This window comes from Phallusia mammillata, chromosome 2 (genome assembly GCF_965637545.1).
Source record: "Phallusia mammillata chromosome 2, kaPhaMamm4.hap1.1, whole genome shotgun sequence".
Classification (NCBI taxonomy): domain Eukaryota; kingdom Metazoa; phylum Chordata; class Ascidiacea; order Phlebobranchia; family Ascidiidae; genus Phallusia; species Phallusia mammillata.
This window is the reverse complement of record NC_137253.1, coordinates 20842836-20869002: the sequence shown is the minus strand read 5'-3', so window position 1 is coordinate 20869002 and position 26167 is coordinate 20842836. Positions and strand designations below refer to the sequence as shown.

The 26167-nt window shown below is 37.6% G+C and overlaps 1 protein-coding gene and 2 pseudogenes across 2 annotated transcripts; 2 read left to right on the top strand and 1 right to left on the bottom strand.

Annotated features, from left to right (window-relative positions):
- Nucleotides 1–3481: 3481 nt before the first annotated feature.
- LOC145213131 (heparan sulfate glucosamine 3-O-sulfotransferase 4-like) lies at nt 3482–6002 on the top strand (annotated as a pseudogene).
- Nucleotides 6003–8538: 2536 nt separating this feature from the next.
- On the bottom strand, nt 8539–12452 carry LOC145213130 (NXPE family member 3-like; annotated as a pseudogene). The gene is made up of 4 exons (XR_013856810.1): nt 12234–12452; nt 10081–10538; nt 9727–9978; nt 8539–9653 (listed from the first exon to the last, which is right to left on the bottom strand). The product of XR_013856810.1 is annotated as an NXPE family member 3-like (transcript).
- A 9114-nt stretch (nt 12453–21566) lies between these two features.
- LOC145213129 (heparan sulfate glucosamine 3-O-sulfotransferase 6-like) lies at nt 21567–25858 on the top strand. Its single transcript, XM_080081364.1, has 4 exons — nt 21567–21767; nt 21942–22105; nt 23868–24042; nt 25038–25858. Exons 1-4 carry the CDS (start codon nt 21567–21569, stop codon nt 25623–25625), a joined length of 1128 nt encoding a protein of 375 aa, XP_079937490.1. The 3' UTR covers nt 25626–25858.
- Nucleotides 25859–26167: the final 309 nt, after the last annotated feature.

Sequence of the window (26167 nt, the reverse complement as noted above, 5' to 3'; positions counted from 1 at the left end):
AACATTACTGGTAATTATCTCTGCTATTCCCCCAAGTCATCGAGAGATTAAACGTATTTTAGGTGGCTTGAGAGCTTAAAAGGACAGTAGCAGGGCTAATTATTTACAAAACATAGCGTTGTTTATTCATGGGTGTCAAAATAAAAATTAAGGCTTTATCATCCAACATCAAAAATATAGTTTGATAATAATTTATCCCTTTTGCACAAATATATATATACATTAAGTTTACAAACACAAACCATTGTAGCCGCGATTTTTGCTTTTTTGTGTATGTTGTATTGGGACATCAATTAAAATTGCAAGTCATTTTAAAAAATCAACGCGGCAATATGTCCAAAATGTAGAATTTTAAATTATGTTTGCAAATTACGCCGATGGTAAAAGTTTTGAGATAAAAAAATACACGTAACGACCGTGGACCACAACTGAACCTATCTTGTTTTGCAAACAGCATCATGGTTGGGTGATTCACACTGTTAGTTTTCTCTTGGCGTGCCTCAGTTATTCAAGCTTGCAACATATATATATATATATATATATATATAGTCAACAATGTTCAGATTGGATGAAGTTTGTAATTAACCTCCTAAACTTTTGCAATCTTCTAATTAAATTATATTTAAAATTGATCGGAATACCTTCTACATTACAGAGAGGTGCTAATGGAGAACTTTTATGGGTTATACAGGCAAACTAATAAAATAAATAAATGTGAACTGAGACTTCTTTCTGGCGACTGGCACCATCAAATTTATTTCAATCTTTTGAACATTTTTTCTTTTATATCAGTCATTACGCATCTACACGATTATATTTATCAGTGTAAAATTTGTATCTGATTTCACGCAAAGCTGATGGTAAAACTCCAATCAACCCTTTCGGGAAGAAAATCCATAATGAGGAGACTCAATCATCACTGGCATCTTCAAATTGTGTTTGTTATTTTTGACAGTTTTTCTGCCACTTTTGCTAACTTACTTTTGCTAACTTACTTGCCATACAACGCGAGCAAACATGTAAAATGGTTCTAAAGATATACTCTTTCGACGTCATTGGCAGTAAATAGAATATTTTTTTGGATTTTAATCCAAATTCAAATGACGTGGCATGCTTGTTTGAAACCGGATGTTTGTGTGACTGGTGAATGTCCCACGAAACTTGACGATATAAACCGAGCACTTGCCTTGGTTCTTACGTGTAACAAACCACCCAGAGTGTGAAAGTATTTTTCATCAATGTCTCAAATTCTGGAAACTACAAACTCAAAAACTAAAAAAAAACTCAAGTTTTGTCGACGCGTCGACGCCAGCATACATTCAAGGCTACAAAAAAACTGCACCTTTACAAGTTTTCAATGTGATTTTAGTTACTCTAAGTCTAAAATGACTTTTCTTTACACCTAAACAATTGCAAAATGCACAGTGATTCCGCCATAAACGTTTTAACTGTTCGAAGCCTTGAGTGAAAGGGGCACAAACAAAACGCATTGCGGTGATTGTTCCAGCTCGCTGATGCAAATCGATGGAGCACAAGGGGTTTTTCGTAAGTCAAACACACTGATCACTTTTTGTATTGTTAACTAAATGTGGTTTTTGTGTAGAAAAAGTGGTGAAAAACTATGCGACTTTTCAAATCAAATGCTTGGAACTACGTGGCTTTGTTATCACCCGATCAACGAAACATGTCCCGTAGCATTTGTGAGGGTTTTCGGTCCCCTAGCTCATCAGACCGAAGAAATTTTTGAAGCCTTTGGTGCTGTGACATATATACTCTTCGCAACAACGCATTCTTTAGTTGTTCGTAGGGTTCTTCACTAGATGGATACTTAATAATGTGTCTGGCCACAGTGGCAATTTTAGGAGTGACAGCAGAAACGATATGATTAAACTTTGTCAGTGACTGAGTTACACCTCTGACGGTGAATTGTGCTTCCACTTGCAAAAACCATAACTCTGGATCTTGCAGCCAAAAGGGTGAAATTTTTACTGCAACCGCTGCCACATTGCTTTCTGTCATGACTGTGAGTTGATTTATAGCTAGCCTACAAATCCAGCAAAAACAACTCTATAGCTCACGTCGGGGTCACCATTTGTAGGCACGCTTGTTTTACGTCCGTTTATTGCGAGACACAAAATAGAATGAAGCGTGCACACAATCCAACATCGCAAGTACTGTCGCGAGTCGCGAGTAATTTAAAGATACGCTACATGTGCAACCTCTATACGTCGTCCTAAAACGGAAATTGCACCTAATTGCAATATTTATCAGCATGGAGCTTGATTCGTGGATTTTTGCCAGGTAGTTTTTACAAAACTAACCTCATGCACATAATCCGAAAACGCTCTCGGAGTTGGATCACAGACGATTAGAATAAGCTTTACATCAGGAATAGATGTTTTGATTCTGTACGGAATGTTTACTGGTGGAAAAGCGAAATATATTGGTGTCTTTTCCATTGCAATCTGTCTGTCGTTTGTCAACGGCATTTTGTTCCTAAAAATTACACACTCGTCAAATCACTTCAATTAAAAATCTACAAATACGGGTTATATAGAGACCTTCCGGGCTGGGTCGCGAAATATTTTAAATTTCTCATGAATATAAGTATCGCATCTACAGTATTAATCAACTTGGGCTTTTTTCAATCTTTTGATTATTATTGCATTGTTATATATGACTATATGACTACGTAACTGTCACACAGTCTTATGTAACAATGCAATAAGCTAAGCGCACCTGTGCAAACAGACATGCGTTTTCTGCACTATCTTATATTTAAAGCAAATACAGATCAAGACTAGAAGAAGAAGACGATCTTCGGCTTGTCGTCTCTCAAATTAAACCTCGAATTGATTTGCTGTGTTCTCAACGCAAAGCCCACAGTTCTTATTTATTAGAATAAATACGTTCGTTTACCTACTGTTTTATGTGAAAATGGCAACTGACAATAGTATTTATCACAAACCTACATGCTAACAAAATGCTTGGGTCGCGAGAATTTAGAGCAATTTTTTTAGGGTCGCGCCAAAAAGTATTTGCGGACCCCTGTATTACGCAATTGCAGTTTTGTTTTTGTTCGAAACGATGCTCACCGGACACCCTTACAATGTCCCTATGACGGTCCATTTAAAGTTATTCAAAAGCATGCTAAATACTTTTGTCTTGAAGGTGTACACGAACCGGAGTACCGGAGTGTCCGGAGCCGGAGTTTTCCAAAATTTTCCGGAGTCTATCCGGAGCCGGAGTTTACGTTATTTTAAATTAGCCGGAGCAGGAGCCGGAGCCGGATTCTATTTTACTTTCATCAAAGTCTTGCTAAAACAAATAACTAAGCTTCTGCTTATTTTTTTAATGTTTTTGTTTGCCCTCATAGGATATATGTATTTGACCTTTAACCTTGCTATCGCATTTTGCTTTCACGCAATTGTTTTGACTGCAGTTTGGAGTGTCAGTGTATATATATATATGTATTGAAAACATGGCTTATCTCGTGCATCAAGTGACTGTTCTTTTAGTTTTTGTGGAAACACTATATGCAAAAAAAGATCAAATTAACTTTTATCCTGAGTAGACTCAGTAATAGTTTTAAATAGTGCTGGAAAAGACCTATGCAGTGAAAAATAAGTGCCTAAAGTAGTTTAATATGTCTGTAAAACAGTATCGTAAATGAAAACGCTACCCCAGGGAGTTTTTTTATTATCCTCTTTATGCATGTTTTTTTTCTATGAATGTCTTACAAAGCTGTGAATGCACTGTCTTGTCATTGCCACTGCCAAGGTTTACTTACCATTTACACTGAACCAGGATTTTTGTCAGGAATGTTTTATTTTTCTCAATACTGGATGGGTTTTTCTACTTTCAATTGCAAAACATTTTACAAAGAGTGTTATTCCTTGTTTCTGTTCAGTTGCTTTTAGTTTCAATGTTTATTTGTTTTCAGGTCTTTGTTATTAATAACTTAAAAGAAAAAAACAAGTTTTTTGTCATAACTGTTTTGTTTTGCTTGGATACTACCACAGTGATTTTTACCTTCAATTACCTTTGCAACTAGTTTTATTCCTTCTTTCAGTTTAAATAATCATTTATTTTCAGGTCTTATTAGTAATATTAACTTAAAAAGTAGGAACAGGAATCATTTGTGTCACCGGAGTATTATCAGGAGTCGGAGTCTGATTTTAGGTCTTTCATCAGGAGCAGGACTGGAGTCGGAGTTAATTTTTACGGAGTCAGATTGGAGTCGGAGTCTAAAAATTTTGACTCCGTACACCTCTGGTATCAATTGACCGTTTAAAACCCGCCCATATTGAACCAAAGTTTTACGTCGCGAGAATTTACGAATCGTGTTGTACCTGTTTCACCTCATATCGCATCTCGCCATCCAACAGTGACGCGCTCTGGTCGTGTTATTAATTTACCTTTGCGTTATCGTGTATGACTTGAACGCTGGTATTGTTATCACACGCGACACGCGACTCGCGACAGTACTTGCGATGTTGGATTGTGTGCACGCTTCATTCTATTTTGTGTCTCGCAATAAACGGACGTAAAACAAGCGTGTCTACACACATTTGCTAGTATACGATTAGTAGTATTAATTTATCAAAATAATTGGCTGTTGGTTTGGTTTTCAATATGACAGAATTTAAAGCAGAAAGTCTATTTTGTTCAAGAAGCTTTTGGACATTTTTCGCTCAGCTACTTTTTAAGTCCGTGTATAAAGTTTTCCTAAACTAATTTGAAAATATACACCAATAAAAAAGTATAAAAATACTGCAAATATGTAAAGTACGTGTAATAAATACTATTTCGGCTTATCAGGTATCATCCGTGCATCTGGAGACAAGACCTAAGCTGTGCACGAAAATATTTAACCCTTAACCGCTTTGTTTACAGCGAATCAGATACGAGCTCTACGATGATCGAATGATCAGCAAATACGAAACATTCGAACAGTATGTTGATGAATATCTTCCTAAACTGCAACACAACATAACTGAGTGGCAAAAAATATCCCTTCTACATTCGGACTTACGAGAAAAATCTGTCAACTTAGTTCACACAAGCCTTGCATCAACTCTACTCTCTAATGCAGGGGTCACCAAACTTTTTTTACTGCGGGCCGGATAAGTTTAATAATAATTCGCGCGGGCCGGATAGTTTACATGCCCTTAGCGCCGTCTTTCCGAACTTAGCCCGCAAGGCGATTTTAATAGGGGCGCCGGGATATGGTCTTTCTATAATCCCATTAAAAATCTGGTGATGCGACTATTAAATTGTATAGTTAGTCTCATCTTACAAGCAATGCTTGTATATTACGTCACAAGTGACCCAAGAAAGCAATTGTTTGCGCACAATTAGCACTTGTAGTCTTGTTTGTGACGTAACAAACTGGCTTTGGGTCAATCCTGGGCGTTGTAATCCCATAAAGCAAGGTAATATCAATTCTACATATCGCGACAGGAAAACTTTCGTAAGAAGTAGATTAATTTTTAAATGTTACAAAGTTATCAATGCGATTTGACAAACCAAAAAATATGGTCGCGGGCCGGATGAAATGACCTCGCGGGCCGTAGTTTGGTGACCCCTGCTCTAATGGAATATACTCAGCTCATATCAAACAATGGCAAAGTTTCTTCAACAGTTCGAGTTTAAAAGTTGTAGATGGTAACCGGTTTATCAAAGATCCCGGACCAATAATCGAGGAACTGCAGGATTTTATTGGAATGCCAAAAGTCTTGTTACGAGAGGATTTTGTTCGTCATCCAGACACCGGATTCTTTTGTTACTGAAAATTTACCATGCAACATCTAGAGAACAAAGTGAATAAAAGTAGTGCAGAAAGTGTAAATACGTTAAAGTGTCGAGGAGGTGGAAAAGGTCGTACCCGCAACGGAAAGCAAAAATGCCAAGTGGAAACTATGAACAAACTGCGAGCATTTTATCGCCCGTTCAACCAGCAATTTTTTCGCGATATTGGGAAACAATTTTGTTGGAATTAAAAAAAAACGGAACTTTTTCCTAATTTGTCAACGTATATCTTTTAAACATGTTGGTGTGCGTAATGTATTTTACAATTTTAATGTGTCAAGTACAGTTTTGAAACAGCTAGAAGTGCAAATGGTTTAATCTTGAAAAGGTCTTACAACCATAATAATAAGAAAAATTGTTCATTAGACTTGTAGAGATGTGGAACGACCTCCATTTAAAAGGCAATCGTATCCGACATTCTTTTAGTTATTTTTGCACGCATTTTGGTTTTCTAACTATGTAAAACAAAAATACGTTAAAAAAATAGCCTAGAAAAGTGCTTCTTGTACCCCTAGACCAGGGGCGTGCAACATACGGCCCGCGGGTCACTGTCCGGCCCGCCAACTATTTAGTGTGTAATGGAAAAGTGAATGAATAAAATGCAATCTAAATATTCATGATGTTCCTAGTCGGTTAGTTACAAACACGCAAGGATATGTTTAGACAACAGAAACAGTTTTATCGCTTCTCCAACAGTTCCAGGCGCTCGGTTTATCTGGGGCGGGAACAAGTGCCGGCCCTTACTGGTGACACCCATCAATAAACAGCAAAAAAGATAACTTTGACGTTTAAAGAACTAAAGCTTCGTGGTCATTTAGTGTTAAATGAATCAATGTCACGGAGCTGAGAATTACTGGTTTAGGCTTTGTGAGTGGTAAAGTGGTAATAAGAGAGTGTTTCGTGCATCTATGTGCTTCAAGTGCCCAGTTAAGTTCATGGAATCAAACATGGGACCAACGTTTGTTATCTGACTCGGTAAATACAGTTTGCTACAAAAGACCACTGTACCTTCGTGTCCAAACTCGATACCCATGCATCGGTAAAAATTACTTATGGGCTAATATTTATGCTTCACATAAGTATACTTAGTCACATGGTGACGAGAACCCTAGGGTAAAATAAAAAATTGAAAGGACCAAAAACGCAAACTGTTAAAAATACGGATTTTTTCCAAATAAGAACAATCAAATATTAAAAGACGTCGTCCATGAAAATAAGGTGAAATTTTGAACGTAAGTAACGTTTAGCAACCCTGCTAGCACGTCACAGTTAAACTTTAGAGATACACGATGACTATTTTTATTGATCTAAAATGCCGTAATACTCCCAAGTTAAAATGAAGTGGATTCAATGTGTTGCTTTCATGTACCTCGGGTCGTGAAGCGTATTAATCCCCCCCGTAAGTTTGTTAGTGATTTTTCTGCAAGCATTGTGTTTTTTTGGTAAGCATTGTGTATGACGTCATAATGATATATTGTGGTCTCATGCTTTATTGTGTGAGGTGTGTGACTGTGTCACAGTGATTTCTGGGATTGTTCATGTTATATGTTTTCTTCCGGTTCCCATAACAGTTGGTGAGCTTTAAGTTACATTCCTACGTTTAGAGCACAGTGCTAATACCATGTCTTTGTAGAAACCGCTTCCTATCGTTTCCATCGTCTGCTACCGTCCTCTTTGTGCTCATTGAATGTGTTTGCACAATTACATCTGCAAAACACCCTATCTGTGTGGACAGTTGTTGGAGGCCATTAGGAATCGCGTTGTTCCCTCTTGTGACGTTCCGCGCTACAACCGGGGCGCGTTCACGGGACGATACACGTTGTGCCTCATTCAAATTGAACTTTAATTAGTTTTAAGTTGACAAATAAAAGATTAAAGCGCTAAGGAAAAGAATTTAAACTTCACATTGCAATGATTCAAGTGCTAGAGAATTCAAGAGCAGCAAAGAGAAACAGGAAATTGTGTGAGAAATTTATGTGTTGTAATGTTAAATTTCCCCAAGACGGTTTCACCATGTAACAATTTACGTTGGTTTGCTCATGCTACAAACTTACTTAATTGTGCCTAAACACTTTTGCGTTCACATAATGTTAAAACAAATTCCATTTTGCAAATGCAATCAGGAAAATAATAATGTTTAGTAATCTTAGTTTCCTTCTAAATTTTCGTAAATTTGAAAAACCTATATTTGCATAAAAAAATCATGCAAATCTTATTAAGATTAAATAAAAGTTACGTTTCCAATATGGTATGTGTAGCGTTTACCTCGACGTTGTCTATATTTACTTCAAACACCACAATAAATGCTAATGTTAATGCCTATTAATGGGTCCCCGTCCTGTATGCTTTAGCTGGTTAAACGCTACTTGAGATATGAAGCCGAACTTTAACTTTCAGTTGTGTTCTTGAATAAATTCAGCAAAATATCGTTTTCACGTAAAAACTTTGATCCAGTAAGAAAACACACTGATTTACAGAAAAACAACACTATTTATACTATCTTTTGTACCCACAATGCAACAGTAAATTTCTTATCTTTGTAAGTGTTAAGAATATTCTGCAAAAATAGAACCCGCAACTCCTGTGAAATATTACAATTATATGGTCTGCTACATATGTACATAGGCTATAAATTATTTACTTTATAATTCGTTAATATATTATAATATTAGATAAACATGGACTTAAAACAAATATGGGTGAAAGAAAAAAAGAAAGCCAGTGGCATATTTTTAATTTTTATATTTTTGCATTGCTATACAAAATTCTAATATTTTTGCATTGCTATAAAAACAAACTAGTTAAGCCATTATCGTTTAACATTTACCGCAACCAGGACTGGACTTTAGCCTCCTACCAAATTCAGCGACGAAATTAATTGCACAAATACGACAACCAAAGAGCGACAGCGTCCGATATTAGTTCAGGCTTGGCATGAATATCATGTTGTGGATAAACGGTTGTTAATCCCCACGTATCAATAAATGTCAAATACTTCATGTCTGACAGCATACCGAGCATTATTTGATTAAAACGGTACAAATACCATTCTGTTGGACAAAATGGACTGTACAAAGTATATCTTATCCCCAGGCGAACAAAAACTTTGACGTTATGGTTTCGTCGCTTCAATCGAATCAGGGCGTTTTTAATGACCGAAAGACGTTCTATAAAAATCGACGGGTCATATAAATCAAAATGTGCGCCGAAATGAAACACCACAACAACATTGCCTTTTTCAGTTATTTCGTCCAAAGTGTTTACAATGTAAGGAGGTCCCAGGTTTTGCAAAGGAAGTCCGTGTGCTCTGTACTTGATTGTGATGTTTTTCAGTCGATTGTTACCATTTCGTGGTTGTGACCAAAGATCACTTCCGTCTACGTCATCAGTCAATTGGAGTTTTTCGAATAATATCAGGTACCACTGGCGCATCGTCGAATCCCCGATAAGGTAAATACGTTTGTTAGCCAGGCACTTATCAGCACGGGTCAAATCACGATGCGTGTTTTTGCATCGAAAAGAATTCCATTTTCCGTTGAGATAAAAACCAGTAGGAAGCGGCAGTAGTCATTTGCTTTGGGTAAACCGTCCCACATTGGGGCAAATTTTGAGCGTAAAATGCTTTGCTGAACTCGGCTTTGAGTCGAATTTGATTTGGTATAACAATTTCTCTGTTCAGTGTTGTGTCAAACAGGTCATTGCGCTCATTATGTTCTAATTTTGCCTTTATTCTTTGGTACCAGAGCATTTCTTTTGGACATGTTTCGTTGACAGGGCGATAGCAAAACCAAGTCGTTCCAAGCGTTTTGTTTGAAAAGTCGCAAAGCATTTTATCTTTTTTGCTAAAATATAAAATTGAGTTTTACTGGTCAACACACAACTCAGTTCCAAAAACAACGACATAATAGGACTTACATTAGTTTTATGTCGCACTCTTCCTTGGTACCTGACGGATACGTTCCAATAAACAACAAGGGGTTTATTGAACTTGCTTGCATGATCAGGTCGATGACAGCTTCACTGGAATGTACAAGCTCCACTTCTAATTTGATTAAACCGGACCATGGTATCACGGTTCGCCAAGTATATCTTCCATTTCCATGATCGTAAATGGACACAGGAACTCCGTCTTTCGTTTTTAATCCTCGTGAATTCAAACGAATTAATCTGTTAAGTTAAAGTTTGTTGACATGCTTGTGGTATTATATCACCTATGAACACAGAGATTGAATGTTAACGGAATTCTCATTTTTTCTAGCACTCACGTACCTTGCTCTAAAATAATCCCCCCCGTAAGTTTTGTTAGCTCCATAGAAATCTCTTGCCTGTATCTGTCCGATAACTTCCTCACCGACAGTGTATGTTCTTTTGTATGCAGTGGATATCAGCACTTTTCTTGGGTCGGTGGAAAACTCAATCAAGCTGTTTTGTTTACTTTGACCCGATTCAACTTGTTCCAGAAGATGTTTATTTCGGGCATATATTTTCTCCACTGGGTGCTTCCGTAAATTGCCTCGAAGCTTCGATCGTGTTTGATCAAAAAGCTTGGAAATGGTTTCTCGGTGTATTGGTAAAAAAATATACTCAGTGCAACCGTTGCGATAACAAGAAAAAACACACCCGACACCTTCATGTTTACTATTGTGCTGGAATTTACAAAAGCTGCATAAAAAATAAACTTCGCCCAGTAGCCCTAAGACGTCCCGTTTGAGCCATTGTCTATTGGGTTACGTATTTTTTGTTGCAAGCCTGTCAATCCAACTCTTGGACCTAAATTGGCTCCTCAAAAACGATTCGGGCTGAAATTTTACGAATTTTAAGTCATGTTAACCACTTGCAATATAATACAAAGAAAATGTAATTACATTCTAAAAATAAACTCCCTTATTATTATTGGTGTTACGGTAAAATTCACATCTAAATGTGTTTGAAATTCAGGTGCAAGAAGCTTTCACATCGATATAAATTAAATTTACAAATGCTAACATTTTATTTATTCTTCAGTTAATGACTGCAAACCACACGGCAATGTTTGGTCACATGACACACTTGTTTGCCGCCATGTGTTTCTGTGACAGTCGATTGCATGCAGGGCCCGTTTTCGGCCTAACCTGAACAGAACTCCAAAAATACAAGCCCGAAACAAGCAAGAATGCAATAAAATGAACAAGTATATGGTCAGGCCGAATCACAGCTATTACAACTTGTACCTGAACTCTTTTTCCTTCACAAGCATTGGGTTTTCTTAATGAGCCAAAGAATAATAAAGTCAACGCACTCTAATAGATCTGTCCAAGCAGTACTCCTCACAGCAAATTGCTATGAAAAAGACTACGACACTGAACCATTGGCGACGCCTTCACATGAAAAATTTGTCCCATACGTCTAAGCCTACACAACTGCACTAACGGTGTTTTTGTGAGTTTTAGTAAAGGACTGGAGCCTTAGGCGCAATAAAATTCGATTGCGCCTACGGCACAAACCCGTACATTGTAAACAAAAAAAACAAAAACGAAAAGGGCAGTGTTGTTGTGGTGGTTCATATCGGTGCACATTTTGCACTACGACCCTTCAGTGTTGTTGTGGTGGTTCATATCGGTGCACATTTTACACTACGACCCTTCAGTAAAAACGGTCTAAATCGTTTAAAGCGACGAAATCATTTCGTCAAAGTTTTCGTTCACTTAGGAATCAGACACACGGTTCCCAGCCCGTTTCGTGCAACAGAATAGTATTTGTATCAATTTATTGAAATAATGCTCGACATGCTGTCAGACATAAATTATTTTGACATTTATTGATACGTGGGTATTAACAACAGTGCATCCACAAAAGGATATTTATGCCCGGTCTGAACTAATATTAGACGCTATTGTGCTTTGGTTGTCTTATTTGTGTAATTGAGTAATATATCTTGCTAACCTTGGTGACCGTAAAATACTAAGTGTTTGCTGCGTTAAACTGAAAAAGAAACAGACATGCTTGTGCCAGTTTGTTAAAATTTTCAAAACCATTGAAAACGGCATGTTCTAACTTTCCGCAAATAACAAAAATCAAACCTTGTATCGCAACGAAGCTAAGAAAGCGAAAAAAGTGGTCACGTGAAGGCTTCCAGTCATGTCGTTGTAAGGCTGTAAGAGAACAAGAATCTTGGCCTAAGGCTCATGCCGGACCTTTCCATTCCCAATCAGAAATTTATCACCACCCCAAGTTTGATTTATCTATAAATTATCGATCAGTCATACATGGGCAGTTGTTATAGTCCATTTAAATTGGGATAGACACTTGTTTATACCCCTGAAATTTGACATCGGCCTTTTGATGGCCCACACGTGCATTATTTTCTCGCTGCCCCGCTGTGCCAGTGCTTTTCGGGAAACCATGGGCTTGCGAAATGCGAGGAATTTAAATCCCGATCTTACCGTGATCGTCTGCGCGTCACCCGGCGCTGTGATAATTGTGTCAAATTTGAACACTTTGCCACAAAGTGCAACAGCCCCGAAGCATGCACCGTGAAAGACGGCAATGCAGCTCGTCACGCCTTGTTGCATCCGCCAGAGAAGAGAGAGGACGAGTTTCTTGGACCTGCGCTGGAACGGACTGTTTGTTCGGTTGTGTCGGCGATTGGAAAGGACTGTCATGTCTCCTCTGGTAGGCAGAACGTCAACTTGATGATGGTTGCGGTCAAAGTCCGCGTGCTAACGGTAGGGCTGTCGATACGTACGCTGTTTTAGATACTGGTTCGGGCATTACTTTCTACGACAAGAAACTGACGGACAAGCTTGGAAAGTGGGGTAAACCTAGCAACAAGGCGCTAAAAACGGTCAATGAAGACAGTCGCACGCGCGAGGGGAAAATAGTTAATATATCTGTTGCTTCGCTCGATGGCTCCAAAACTGTGGAACTTCCCGAGGTGTTCGCTGTTAATTGTCTGCCTATTACCGCCAACAAGTTTCCGAGAAACGCGGAATTGAATGCGCTTTCACTTATTAGACTTATTATTAGATACCTGTTATTCCCACAGGTAGATTGCTGCTCATCGGGCTAGACTTTTCAAAAGCCTTTGCAGGAGAAGTTAGAGCGAATGTGGAAGACCGACTTTCAAGCAAAGGACATCTTATTTTCCAGTAATTGCCGATTTCTATTGATTTCCGCTTTTCCTCACTACAACTTGCGTTGTAATCTATTGCGTTGTGTGACGTAATAATCGACTACAAGTTTTTGTGTGATAACGCAACGTGGTTTAGTTCTTTTAGTTTTTGAATTCAGTGGAGCATGGTTGTAGACTCTAAACGGCCGACCTGCAAGGCTGAGCTTCACAAAGGGGTTTGTCACGTTGAAACACGCCCCGCCCTTTCCCACACAAATCACACTTCCCGAATCACGTGTAATAATCCACAGCGACAACAGCGGCAACAACCACAACGTCGTACACAATCAGGAACGGACAGAAACAGGAATGAGAACGGAAACGGGAACGGTTTTCTAAACAAGAAAACGAAACACATTGACATATGTCAACGCACAAAAATGCCAATGACTAACTTATCAACTATTTTGCGACACAGGTCAACAGGTACAGTACACGTATCAACAGTCGCAAGACGATGAAACAATCGCTGCAAGCACTATAGAAAATACAGCATGCCATAAGTCACACATAAAAGCTATGAATTAATTTAGGTCACAAATCGAATTAAACACTCGCCGACAATCACGGTAAACAGCCTTCACTTGAAGATTAATTAGTCAGTCGTCACAATATTTAATTTAGCCTTATTCGTCTCTAAAAATGCAACACAAACGAATTTACTTAATGCAGTAGTAAATCACCTTACTCGACCACGTTGTACAGTAAAATGAACCAATCATTGCAACATGTGTGTGTGTGTGTGTGTGTGTGTGTGTGTGTGTGTGTGTGTGTGTGTGTGTGTGTGTGTGTGTGTGTGTGTGTGTGTGTGTGTGTGTGTGTGTGTGTTTAATGACTCCAAAATGTGAACTGCTATAATTAATGCCAACTTAACCGCAATGTTGTAATATGTCATTTCGTTGGGTTGATTGAAATTGCCTAAGTTGTATTTGTTAACTCAGTTTTCTACCGCGTTTCAATTCTCCCCTCCTGTAACGTTCCGCGGTATAACCGAGGCGCATTCACGAGAAGTTACAGCAGTGGTTCCCAAACTTTTTTCTTTTAAGGCGCATTTTAGAAAAAACAAAGGTTACTTGGGCACTTCCAACATTTGAATAAAAAATATATTTAATTTTTTTTATTTCAGTTTAAAATGCAAATTAGCTGACAAAAGGCACTAATTATGAGGTCATAAAGCCGCTATACAGGTCACTCTCATAGTTAAATAGCCTAGTTGAACATCTCAGAGACGTGGAGCATGTTGGGCTAATGGTCTAAGCACCTGGTACTACTACTCTACATGATTGATTTTAATTTCAATATTTTTTGCGGCACACCAGTGTGCCGCGGCGCATTATAGTTTGGGAACCACTGCGTTACAGCGTGATATAACAAACTGCTTTTGGATCATTTTATGCGTCCGTTGACACTAGGTAAACTTGATTTTTCATGTTGTTGCGGGAATACGTTTGCAGTAAATTATCTTTCAACAGTTAATCTTCAGTTTTTCAAAGGTATATATTAAGAACAAATACTCTCGCGGGCCGAATGCGTCCCGCGGGCCGAAAATCTGGATAAATACGGACAGAGAGTGTTTTGCCAATGTGATTTAACTGTTTTAGGAGATTAAGTTGGTAAGGTTTTTCTGTGATGAAACCCCAGGGATGACTTTTAAGTTTGGCCATGTTTACTCAAATAAGTATGTTCGTCGCAAGTTTATCAGGCTATATTGTTGGAGTTTTACTTTATACTCGCATCAAATTAAACAGATACCACCGTCCTTAACCTCCCAAGTTCCTGAGATTGTCACGGCAGAGTCTCGGAAACTCTAAACAGGAGCCTTAATTGCACTTCGGTTCGTTTTTTATTACTTCTCGATAGAACTGAAAGAAAATGATGGAACGGAAAGGGCTAAAATGTAATAAGCTATTTTGCTACATCGAAACGTGCTTTTTTGGTAAATAACTATTGCAGAATTTGCACAAATTATTATTGCAATCGCTACAGTATCACAGGAAATTCTTTTTTGTAGAAAAAAACACACACACCAGGAAACGTCAGTTGCTGAAGTTCCGCAGGTCCAATGCACGAGCCGCCCCTGAAGATAGAGGCCTTTCAATACTCTCCGCAAGCTACTGAGTCACAAGAAATCGAATCAATAACTTTGAACAACGAGGTGTTGTTTATTCTATTTCCTACGCGAAATGTCCGTTAATTTATATCGGGGAGAGCGGGAGGTCACTCCCTGCCACCCGCTGATAAAAATATCAACGGAGCGTTGCCAACGCGAAAAAGTCGGCCCTTCCCAATCACAAGGATTGATTTCAATGCGGCGTCTGTTGTAGCCCTGAAGCCTGACTGCAGGAAAAGATTATTTCTCGAGTCATGGAATATTCACCAACGGGGCAACACAGGCACCTTCTCAAAGATAGAGGCCCAATCATTCGTTATCAACGTCGAAACGTTGATTAAAATATAGTTGTCAGAAGAGCTCTATAAATTTTATATTATGCCTGGCAGCAACATGCAATATCTGACTTACAACAGTTTTATGTTCTTTTGGTGAAATGCCCTGATCATTTCATCACAAATGTACAAAAGTTGTAAAAATAAACCATTGTAATGTAATGTCAGGGATCTGATACCATTGCTGTGAAGTTCACTGGAGGGAAAAATGGTTTTGTTATTCTAACTATCGAATCTAAATAGTGATTATAAAATGGGCATTTGTTAAGATTACACAAAAATACTCAAACATTAACAACAACTAGAGTCTAATTTGGGCAGTCGAAACACATTATACTGTTTTCTCACGATTGCCCAAGTAAGTGTATGGGCTAATCCACTGGTTCTCAACCTTTCATGCACCATGTCCTCCTAATAGTAACTTTCGGGTCTCATGGCCCCCTATAAGTAACCCTGTAAGACCTGTGTGGCCCCTTTCCAAAAAATGTATGCAGCAAAAACTAACTAAATTGTAAAGTCCATGATCAATATTTTTGCTAAAAATAAACCTCAATATTGAGAAATAGTGTGTGAAATAGCTGAAGTCTTTTCTTTATTCTGCAAAAAATCATCTGGGAAAAATACAAAAGAAAAGACTACAAATTAAACAATTTACCTTCAAACAGAAATTTGAAATGCGTGTTTGTTCGGTTTGATCTGGAAATTAAATTTACATTCAAACAGTCGGTTAGGCTTTAATTAGTGATGCACCGAAGTTGCTAAATTGGGTTCGAACTGAAGCCGAATATTCAACCAAATCATTGTACATGATCCCACAAGTTTTGTTGCTGGACCAACAGTAGGCATACTGACTTACAAGGCTGTGTTACGTTCTTAATTTTGTGGGTTGAGGATTGCCGTATGCTGCCGTTGTCAGTCACCAATGAATCACTGATCTTTAGCCTGGAACGGAGTAAACAATAATGGTGCACAAACTATACTTATTGAAGTTACGTCAGTTTGGTGGAGTCTGTGGCACGTGATTACACTGTATCACACATTTTGCTCTTAAAAGGGTTGTGTCCGTTTTTGGTCAAACGGTAATTGACCGTTTCATTTCATATTTGACCCACTTTATACACCTAAACCAGCGGTTCTCAACCGGTGGGCCATGGCCCACTGGTGGGCCATGGAAGCATTTTGATTGGGCCACAGACCAATCAAATAGAAAGCTTGTTTTAAGAATTTTCATTTGTGTCACTACACTCAATTTTACAAGAATAATGGCTTGGGGAGGAATTAAGAAGGAATGTAAATTAATTTTGAATTATTCTATTGCAGTATAAAGTTACTTTGAGTTTCTGCAACCCCGTATGTTTATGATGTAATACACTACTTTGTGATTACAATAAAGCCAGATAATAGCAGCATATCAATTGTCCAATTATTCGGCCATAACTGAAAGTGCTTGATTAGAGAAGGGAAAGTGCTGTTTTATGATTTTTTGCATTAAATTATTTTGAACTTATTATCTGTTTGAAATATGTCCTGCAGTTTTTTTGTTCTGAACCTACTTTATAGTTGTTTCTTTCTTTCATATAAATTTACTGAGCCACAGAATTTTTGTGCAATGAAAGTGGGCCACGAAAGAAAAAAGGTTGAGAACCACTGACCTAAACGAACTTTTATTTTATATTTGACCTACTTTATACACCTAAACGAAGATTTTATTGTTGTGGACTATGAAAGAAAGGCTCTTCAAATGGTTTTGTTTCTGTATGAGGTTCTTTTGTATGCAGTAGTGTCTAAGAAATGTGGTAAATACATGTATTACAAGTAAATTCGTTCAAAACGGTTGGTAAGGGTGCTACATTTTCTTACCAAATGTACTATATCAGGGGTGGCCAACTTGCCAGTCGTTAAGATCGACAAAATTTTTCCTAATTGTACGCGATCGACTGATCAGTCGTGATTTAGGCTGCCAGTAACATAAAGCAATAATGAAAATATCAGCATGAGATTTGATTGACAGTTATTTATAGTCATGAGTTTTATTGTCAAGCATCACGTAGTTCTTACAACAATGAAACGTCGCATACGTACATATTTTTATCAAAGTATTCAGTGGGAACTTTTAAATCCCCCCAATCAATAGCAACTGCTTCGTTGAAGCAAACACTCAAGTTGTGACGACAAAGCATTGTAGATGTTACGACACAATTTGGTGCCAAAATAACAATTGTTACGCAACAAAGAAAGTGTCAATTACATAATTATTGTCCGATTGCACATTTGTGCGTTGTGTCAAAATGTCAGAAGTGCTGTTTTATGTTATTTAGTTTGTTTTTCAATTAATAAGCGTTTGATTAGTTGTGGAGAATTTAGTGGCGATCGACCAGTCAAAAGCAGGCGATCGACCAGTCGATCGCGATCGACGTGTTGGCCACACCTGTACTATATCATCCACAATAACATCGGAATAACCAGCCGTCATTTGGTAAATAACAGGTTGCCCTGCACTGATGACTTGCCACTAAAACTTTAAGCAAGATAGTCACACCAAACATGGCCTCAACCAGGGTTTTTTTAAGGTTTGGTTTGGGTGACCGCTAAGTAGTTTTAAGAGACCGCAAGTGTTTCATTTAAATACCAAAAAATAGCCATATTTGCTTAAATAGCCATTTTGGGAAACCGCTGGAGAAATTTGGGGGACCATTTCGGTCCCCCAAAACACCTTAAAAAAACACTGGCCTCAACTAAAAACAACATCAATAAAAAAACAAATCTGCACAAGAAAGTTTAGTAACGGCACAAATGTGCGACTGCGACACAAGCTTAGCACGATTAAAACCACCCAAAGCCCGAACAACACCAAACTCAAGCAAGAAATGCCTTGAAATGCGAAACGGATCATTTAAGCCGAAAGTTACAAAAGGCACCGCATCAGAACTATCCACGCGCAGCGCTATAACATCCATATCAAGAACATCCGCGTAACCCCTTGAAAAAAAATCAGTTTTCTGCCATGGCGAAATAGTGATATCACTTCGCAAGCCAACACTTGTGTGTATGTGATTTTATATTAGTCGTTTTAAATAGTGAGCAAAGAGGCAAATTTGTTTTCGTAGGTTGCGTTTTAGGTTTTATCAAGTCAACAAACTTAAAACAAGCGATGTAATAGATTAGAATATATTTAACTGTACTTCAATACAAAATCTGAAATCACCATGAAAAAAATTTCAAACCATAGCACACATGTCAGAAATTGACGATCATCTGTGCGATTAATAAGGTATTTTAGACAGATAAATATACGTAAAAACGCGTGTTTACTATGCGAAGATTTCAAAGGAGCCTTTTTACAATGAAACGTTGTTAAAATACATTAGAGCTTTGGATTGTGATATATTTTATTACGACAAAGGCGCGAATTACCATTTTTCATTTACCAGCGCGAAATATAAGGAACTCAGTCAATATTTGCTTCAGTCATGTAGCGGCAGCAGGAGATTCGTAAAATTTATCGCAGCCAAAAGAGTACGTTGGGAAATGGTGGACAATGGCATCAGTCCCAAAATGTGGTAACTGTTGTTGTGTTTTCAATTGCTCATTTGCCTTTTGTTTTTTTACTCATTTTGAGTCTTTAAAATTTGAAACAACAATTTTAGATGTAACAATTATAGACTTTTTTCAGCACATCAGAGGCTCTGAAGGGTTTAAGCAAAAGTTAATCTCAAAAATAGCTTTAATACTTTATTAAGTTTGAGTAACCACAGTTAAAGTATCGGGTATAGTTTGTTTATTCGTATTTTATTTATTTTTTGTTAATTGTTAAAACTTTGCAATGGCACAAAGAGATTACTTACATGACGTTGTGTTTTATGTTACCTTTTCACTCTATGGTTTTAAAAAAGGTGATTGTAAAGATAGAACACAAACGTCAGAACAGCAAAAAATGAGATCAAAAATCAGCTAATTACTCACGAGATTTAAACGGCAAAATACCATCTTTGTGAAAGTAGGGCACACCGTCAGAACATAATGAATTGGAAATGTGTTTATACAGCGAAGACTAATAGAGTCAAAATATAAACATTTATTCTCCTAAGACCTAAGCGAACTTATACAACATAGACTATAAAAGCTACTCTTGCCATTAAAAGTAAGAATTTTTTTAGTGAGGCACTTTCTACAAGGTCAACGGGCCTAATAGTTCCGTTGGGCGGGCCGGATCCTGCTTTATGGCAAATAAACCAGATAAAAATCCAATGAAAACGTAAATAAATAAACTTAAATATTCGTGATGTTGCTCGTCGGTTCCTATAAACGTGTATCAACCCATGACTACCCAAGGGAGGCTAGGTGTTCTCCAGGGTGACACAAATAGGACATCACTGGTGACACCCATAAATAAACAGCGAAAAAAGATAACCATGGTCAAAATCATGAAACATATTTAAAAAAATCAACTTCTTTTTTAGCATGACATCACATTGCGTTAAGATTTGCTTAGAATGAGCCTGGCATATTATGCTTAGGTGAAACATAAACACCGGAAGCAAGTCGTAGGTAATTTTCCCCACTATCACTTAAACAATTAATTACTGTCGAGCATACCGGACATCTTGGCAGGTCAGTTAACAGAGGTCACCTTTCTCATTTTCCTACGATACACAATTGGGCAACATATTTTGGTGTATACAGTAGACATGAGCACTTTTCCAGGAGGTGGAAAACTCTAGATTTCAGTTTTGTTTCTACCCTGACTCAATTTGTTCGAGAGGATGTTTAATTTCAGGTATATATTTTCTCCATTAAAAACTTCTAAATTTTGCATGAAGTTGTCAATTACGTTTGGTCAAATATCTTGGATATGATGTACCGGAATATAAGAAACAAAGTTATCAGAGCGGTTGAAACAACAAGAAATATAACAGCAAGTAGTTATTACGGCCATTAGCCTGTGAATACAGAAAGTCAATAAGATAAAAATTTGTAGCATTTTAGTTAAAAACAGCGTCTTTAAACATTTTGTTTGCACCCAAATGTCATGGACGTGACAGTGTTTAGCCACTATAAAGGATTTTATGAACTGTTTTTTTATCATTTAATAAAGATTACAATTAGACACATCTGCACCGTACTGAAGAGGCGTGGTACATTTAAATATATTTCGACGCTGTTCTTGGGATATATGTTGATTGCAAAGATGAAAAGAGTTGTTGATTTGAGTTACTTCGAACTACTACTTTGCGACAATTTAATAAAGGTGTATACTCAGCTTCCGTGTATTTTTTTAGCCACAAGTACAGAATTCCAATGTAAATCAGTAGTTTAATGACAACTTTACAACAATCAGTTTACCACCATATAAGCTTGTTGACATCGGTTGGCACATTAGACAAAATCAGTCCCAGAACGTTTCACGACCCCGAGGTACATGAAAACTAATTGTGCCCACATTATTTGGACTGGTGAGAATTATAAGGTCCGTGTTCTCAGTTCAATAAAAAAGCGCATTAAAATTACAACAACCTAGACTTGCCAATTTCCCGCTTTGCTGTAATTGTAATTAATCATCACTCATTATAAAGTTCAACTGTGACGAATAGCAGAGTTACTGCACAGTTTTTAATTTTAAGGTGAAAAACTATTTTGCTGCACGTCTTTAAAGATTCGATTACCGATGTCTGAGTATAATTGCTTGCTGTAAAAATTTGACCAGTATTTACTTTAAAACGTTGTTGGAGAAAAAATGATACTAAAATGTAGCAAATGGCATATGTATTTACGTGTGTTGTATTCAGGAAAAAGTTCCACATTTTTGCGTTACTTTTTTTAAATTATTAACTTGATGTTGTTGTAAGCGGCAGTTTGAAATTGGTAAAAAGAAATTACACACGACTTGCTTCGGGTGTGGCCCTTGTGTATGTTTTACTCACTTAATGCATTTTGTCAGGCATATTCTGGGCAAACCTTAACAAACAAGAATGTAATTTCGGGGTAAAAAAGAGTTTGTGATTATAAAAATTGGTGTGTGTCTTGTTGCAATTGTCGGCAAACCTAACATAACTTACCAAATGTCTCCAGTGAGCTTTGAGGCCAACTTGAACATTGTGTTACGCAAGTCATATTTCTTGACAACAAGTTTTTTTGCAGACAAATATTTTGTAAATACAATATGAATCTACACAACTGCAATCGAAATCGTAAGGCAAAGGTCATCGTGGTTGGATTATTAGGTTTGTTGCTTCTGATGGGAACAGGAAAATGGAAAGTTATCACCAACAAACTAGGATTTGGTGAAACTCTTACACACAGAATAAAGTTGCGGGAAATTCAACTCAAAGAGATAAAGCAATACAACAAGGAAAACATCAAGGTGATATCGCTCTCCATTTCGAACCGTAATATAATGGATGTGTTAAATACGCAAGTCAGATTTTTTGAATGTAATGAGTGATTACAAATTTTGATTCGATGCAACTGACTCAGCAACTTGTAAGCTAATTCAAAATTGTTTTAGAAATAAAAATAAAAAACAGTTTCTGTGCAGAATGAAAGACATCGTCTGCCAAAAGTTATTGGAATTGGGATTAAAAAATGTGGGACGCACGGAATAATTAGCTTTCTAAATCAACATCCGCTTGTTCGAATTCCTGAGGCATTCGAGGGTTGGTTTTTCACAAGAGGAGAGTTACCAAACTTGGACATTTACCGGTAAACCGAATAGCATGGCTTCATAAGTTGACCAGTCGAAACAGCAGTGGAAACGCTTAAATGGAAATACATATTGCCTTCCTATTTATTGGTTAGACTATTCGTCTGTCATTTTAACAAAGTTAGATCTGTTAGAAGTATTTTTATTCATTTTAAACATTGGTCTTCCAAGTCATTCAGTTATAACCAAAAATCGTATTTTGTCGTATAGAGCAAACACAGCTCAATCGTGAAAAATACCGCGTTTGAATAAGAATATGCACACAAAGCAAGCGTACACCGTAAGATGACATTGGAATTTTAATTCACCATGACTTTGCACGAGTTTCAAGTGTAGGAACCTTTTGTTAAGATGTCCGGCTTTCCATTCAAGTGACAAAAGCATATCGTGTAGAGTTGATTTTGGTTTGACAATTGGTTGCCAACAAACGTTTTGCTGTATTGAGAATTGAGATGATATCAAGATATTTGGTCCAGTCCATATGAAGTATAATGCCACATAAATGCTTGCTGCTTGTGGTTTGTCTGTAGTCACGTGTTACCTTTGGATAAGTGTTTTTTTACTTAATCGCATTATTTTACCACAGGCAAAATGAAAATTTAACTTCGTGTGTAAAACTGAAACCTAACGCAATAGCAATGATGAAATATGATTCATCGAACGATCGGTAGACCTTGACCGCTAATACATATGTACGCCAATATTACGCCAAAAAATGTGAGCATGGAGTACGATTGAGTTATCCACGACAGGGATAGAACTAGTAACTAAACATTGCAACAATGCATAAAGATGCCCATAAACAAAGCGTAAATTTTTAAAATCTCACAAAAGGCACAGAATAAAAAAGTCACGGAAGAAACTGGCGCCGATGCAAAGAAGAAAAAAATGTCAAAGTTACTTTTATTTTAATGCTTTGGATTTAAGTTTAGAGTAGGGTTGCCTGTGTGAGTAAAATTCCTGACGGTTTAAATAAATACCTTTGGCGACACCAAACTTGCGTTGTATAGCAATGATGTTACATGTCACCAGCCCAAACAGTTCCATTTGCGGTAATATACGGCTAGACAGTTTTTGCGCGATATGTTTCTTTAAAGGTTTTTGTTAGCTTTAAAGGCACAAAAAATCATCAAACAACCTTTAACTCAAGCTGATTAGTTGTTTCGCATATATGTAGGCTGCATTATGCATCAAAACTCCACACAACAATTAAACCTCAAAATGGTCGAGCCGAAATCAAATATTCGACCATGAGGTCAAAATGATTCAGTAATATTAGGCCGGACTTATAGAATCCCCTATCTGGTGGACATTTTAACTGAACTAGAGTTGCAAGTCGGGCCGGGCTTTTCGGGTCGGATTTGGGCCGGGTTCGGGCTTAGGTTTGTTTAAAAAAACGGGCCTGATTCGGCCCTGACTTTACACTCTGTTTCAGCATTTTGTAATATAATTAGCTATAAGTAGCCAGTTGATGGTCCTGACCTAAAGTCAAACAGGCTTAAAACGCCTTTTTAACGACGAATTGTCTATTGTGTTTGTTGTCTTGGTCTTTCTTGGTGCTTCAATTTATAGGCCTGTCAATCAAACTTTCGGGCTTAAACGGGCTTCTTAAAAACGAATTGAGTTCGGGCCGATGGCTCAAAATATTACTCTACAAGTGGGAAATTCCCCTTCACTTCCCCAATAGCTTGGGACAAAAAACATAACCAACATATTGTGAATATCTGTGTCAATTAAAAAAAATAACAGTCTTTATTGCAGGAACATGATGCCGCTCACAAATGATAGACAAGTTACAATGGAGAAAACACCAGTATATTTTGCTTTTCCACCCTTAAATACCCCACAGTTGATAAAATCATCTATTCCCGATGTAAAACTGATTCTGATCGTCTGTGATCCAACCACAAGAGCGTTTTCCGATTTTATTCACGAAGTATGTTGTTTTGAAAATATATAATTTACTTGTACTTAGGAATTGTGGTGTCTTTAAAGCTAATAAAGATGGGTAATTTTTCGTCTTACCATATGTGTCACCATGATGTAGGTTCACCAACCATTTTCTTGTCAAAGTTTGTAGACAATCACGGTTAGAATCGTTAGCCTTGTTCGATGCAGTGTTGCCAGGTCAAATTGAGGAAAAGCGCAACTTTACCCGTCAAAAGTAGCCCAAAAGGAGCCCAATTTTACAAATACCTGAAATACAATTGATTTTCACTACTTTCACCTGAAAGGATTATAATTTTAAATTTTGTGCATTTTAAAATTGAATTTGAGCTGTTTCCAGTAACACCTACTGAACACATGCGCTCTGTTTGCCCACTTTTCAGGCTGTTTTTTTTTATTTGTAATTTCTACCAACAAACATGTTTCGGTTTAATAACAAAGCAAGATGACCTTTTAAACAATGATTTTTGCCAAGAGACAATTCTTATTACGTGGTAACAACGAAGGCGTTATTAAATTTCTTTGTTTGTAAAATGAAAACTGCATTGCGTGGACTGAAAGCATTCTTTTGCTCAGCTGGATGTTAAATCTCCGACGCTCTGTGCAGTTTCGTCAGTCCTTTTATCAAAAATGAACATACAACGTCACAATAACAATGCGATCATCACTCGCCCTACGGTAGAAAATGTCATTTACAAACCCGCCCAAAAAGGCGCAACCCGCAACTCATAAAAACAGCCCGCAACTCGATGTCAAAAGTAGCCCAATTCGGCGACAAAAGCGCAACCTGGCAACACTGGTTCGATGTGATATGAATACCCTGCTTTATATTATGACCGAAACAAAAAATGTTGAGTTTTTGATTCAAAACTACACAAGCTAGTTTTAAATTTTAAATTATCATAACCTAACAAAGTTACAGAACGTGTGCAAAATTACTTCCTGATTATATTTGATTTTTTTTAAACATCACTTTTGCTGCAGAGAATAAGACATGACCTCTACGATGACCCAATGATAAAAAAATACAAAACATTTGAGGAATATGTTGATGAATATCTTCCAAAACTGCAACACAACATCGAAGAATGGCAAAAAATATCTTCCAAACATTCGGATTGGCGAGAAAAAATCGTCGACTTAGTCCGCACCGATCAAGCTTCGACACTGCTATCCAATGGAATCTATTCAGCTCACATTAAAGAGTGGCAGCGTTTGTTCAACCCTTCCAGTTTAAAAGTTGTAGACGGTAACCGGTTCATAGATAATCCTGGTTCAATTATTGAAGACCTTCAAGATTTTATTGGAATCCCGAAAGTTTTATTGAGGGAGGACTTTGTTCGCCATCCAGACACGGGGTTTTTTTGCTATCGTCAGATGACAGCGCAACATAAGTACACAAAGTCAGTGGGCGATGTCAAACAACTCAAGTGTTTGGGAGGTGGAAAAGGTCGTACTCGCAATGGTAAGCAGAAAGCCAACGCGGAAACTATGGAAAAACTGCGAACATTTTATCGCCCCTTTAATCAGCAATTTTTTCAAGATGTTAAGGAAGTTTTTAATTGGGATTAAAATGCCAATCCATTAATCCGAACACCTATGGACCGAAACGCGGCCACTTTGGTCAGCCTGTCTTTTTTTACTTCACTCGGCCACACTCCATGGAGAAAGCCTTTCAACTTGTGTCATAACTTAAAACAAACTCATGCGATTGTGAATCAGCGTGATATTTTGTGCCTTTTAACAAGTTGTTGAACAACAAATCCAAGATCGTCTGATGTTCTATTTCCGAGGAGCAGTAGACATAGGCCTACTAACACTGGACGTAAGAGGTGTTTTCTCTAATGGCTGCTGATGTTTCCTTTGCGGTTCGTTTTTTAATACTTCTCGATAGAATAGAAGGAAAAGGCTAGAACAAAAAAGGTTAACCAGTGCGCTTTAATGTATACCCCGGATGAAGGCGTTAAATCGTACACATGTGCTCTTGCGATTGGCTCTTGTACAGTCCCTGCACAAAGCAGCGACTAACCACAGCGCAGGACGAAACATACGAGTATTAAAGCATGTAAAAACCAGATCACCAACTAGCATCTACATCCTAATTAACTGCAACA

Excerpts from the sequence above, each read along its gene's own strand:
- LOC145213129 (XM_080081364.1), top strand. The coding sequence starts at position 21,567 with ATGAATCTACACAACTGCAATCGAAATCGTAAGGCAAAGGTCATCGTG. Across the intron at positions 22,106-23,867 it reads CCAAACTTGGACATTTACCG|GAACATGATGCCGCTCACAA; the intron begins GTAAACCGAATA and ends TCTTTATTGCAG. Across the intron at positions 24,043-25,037 it reads TTTCCGATTTTATTCACGAA|AGAATAAGACATGACCTCTA; the intron begins GTATGTTGTTTT and ends CTTTTGCTGCAG.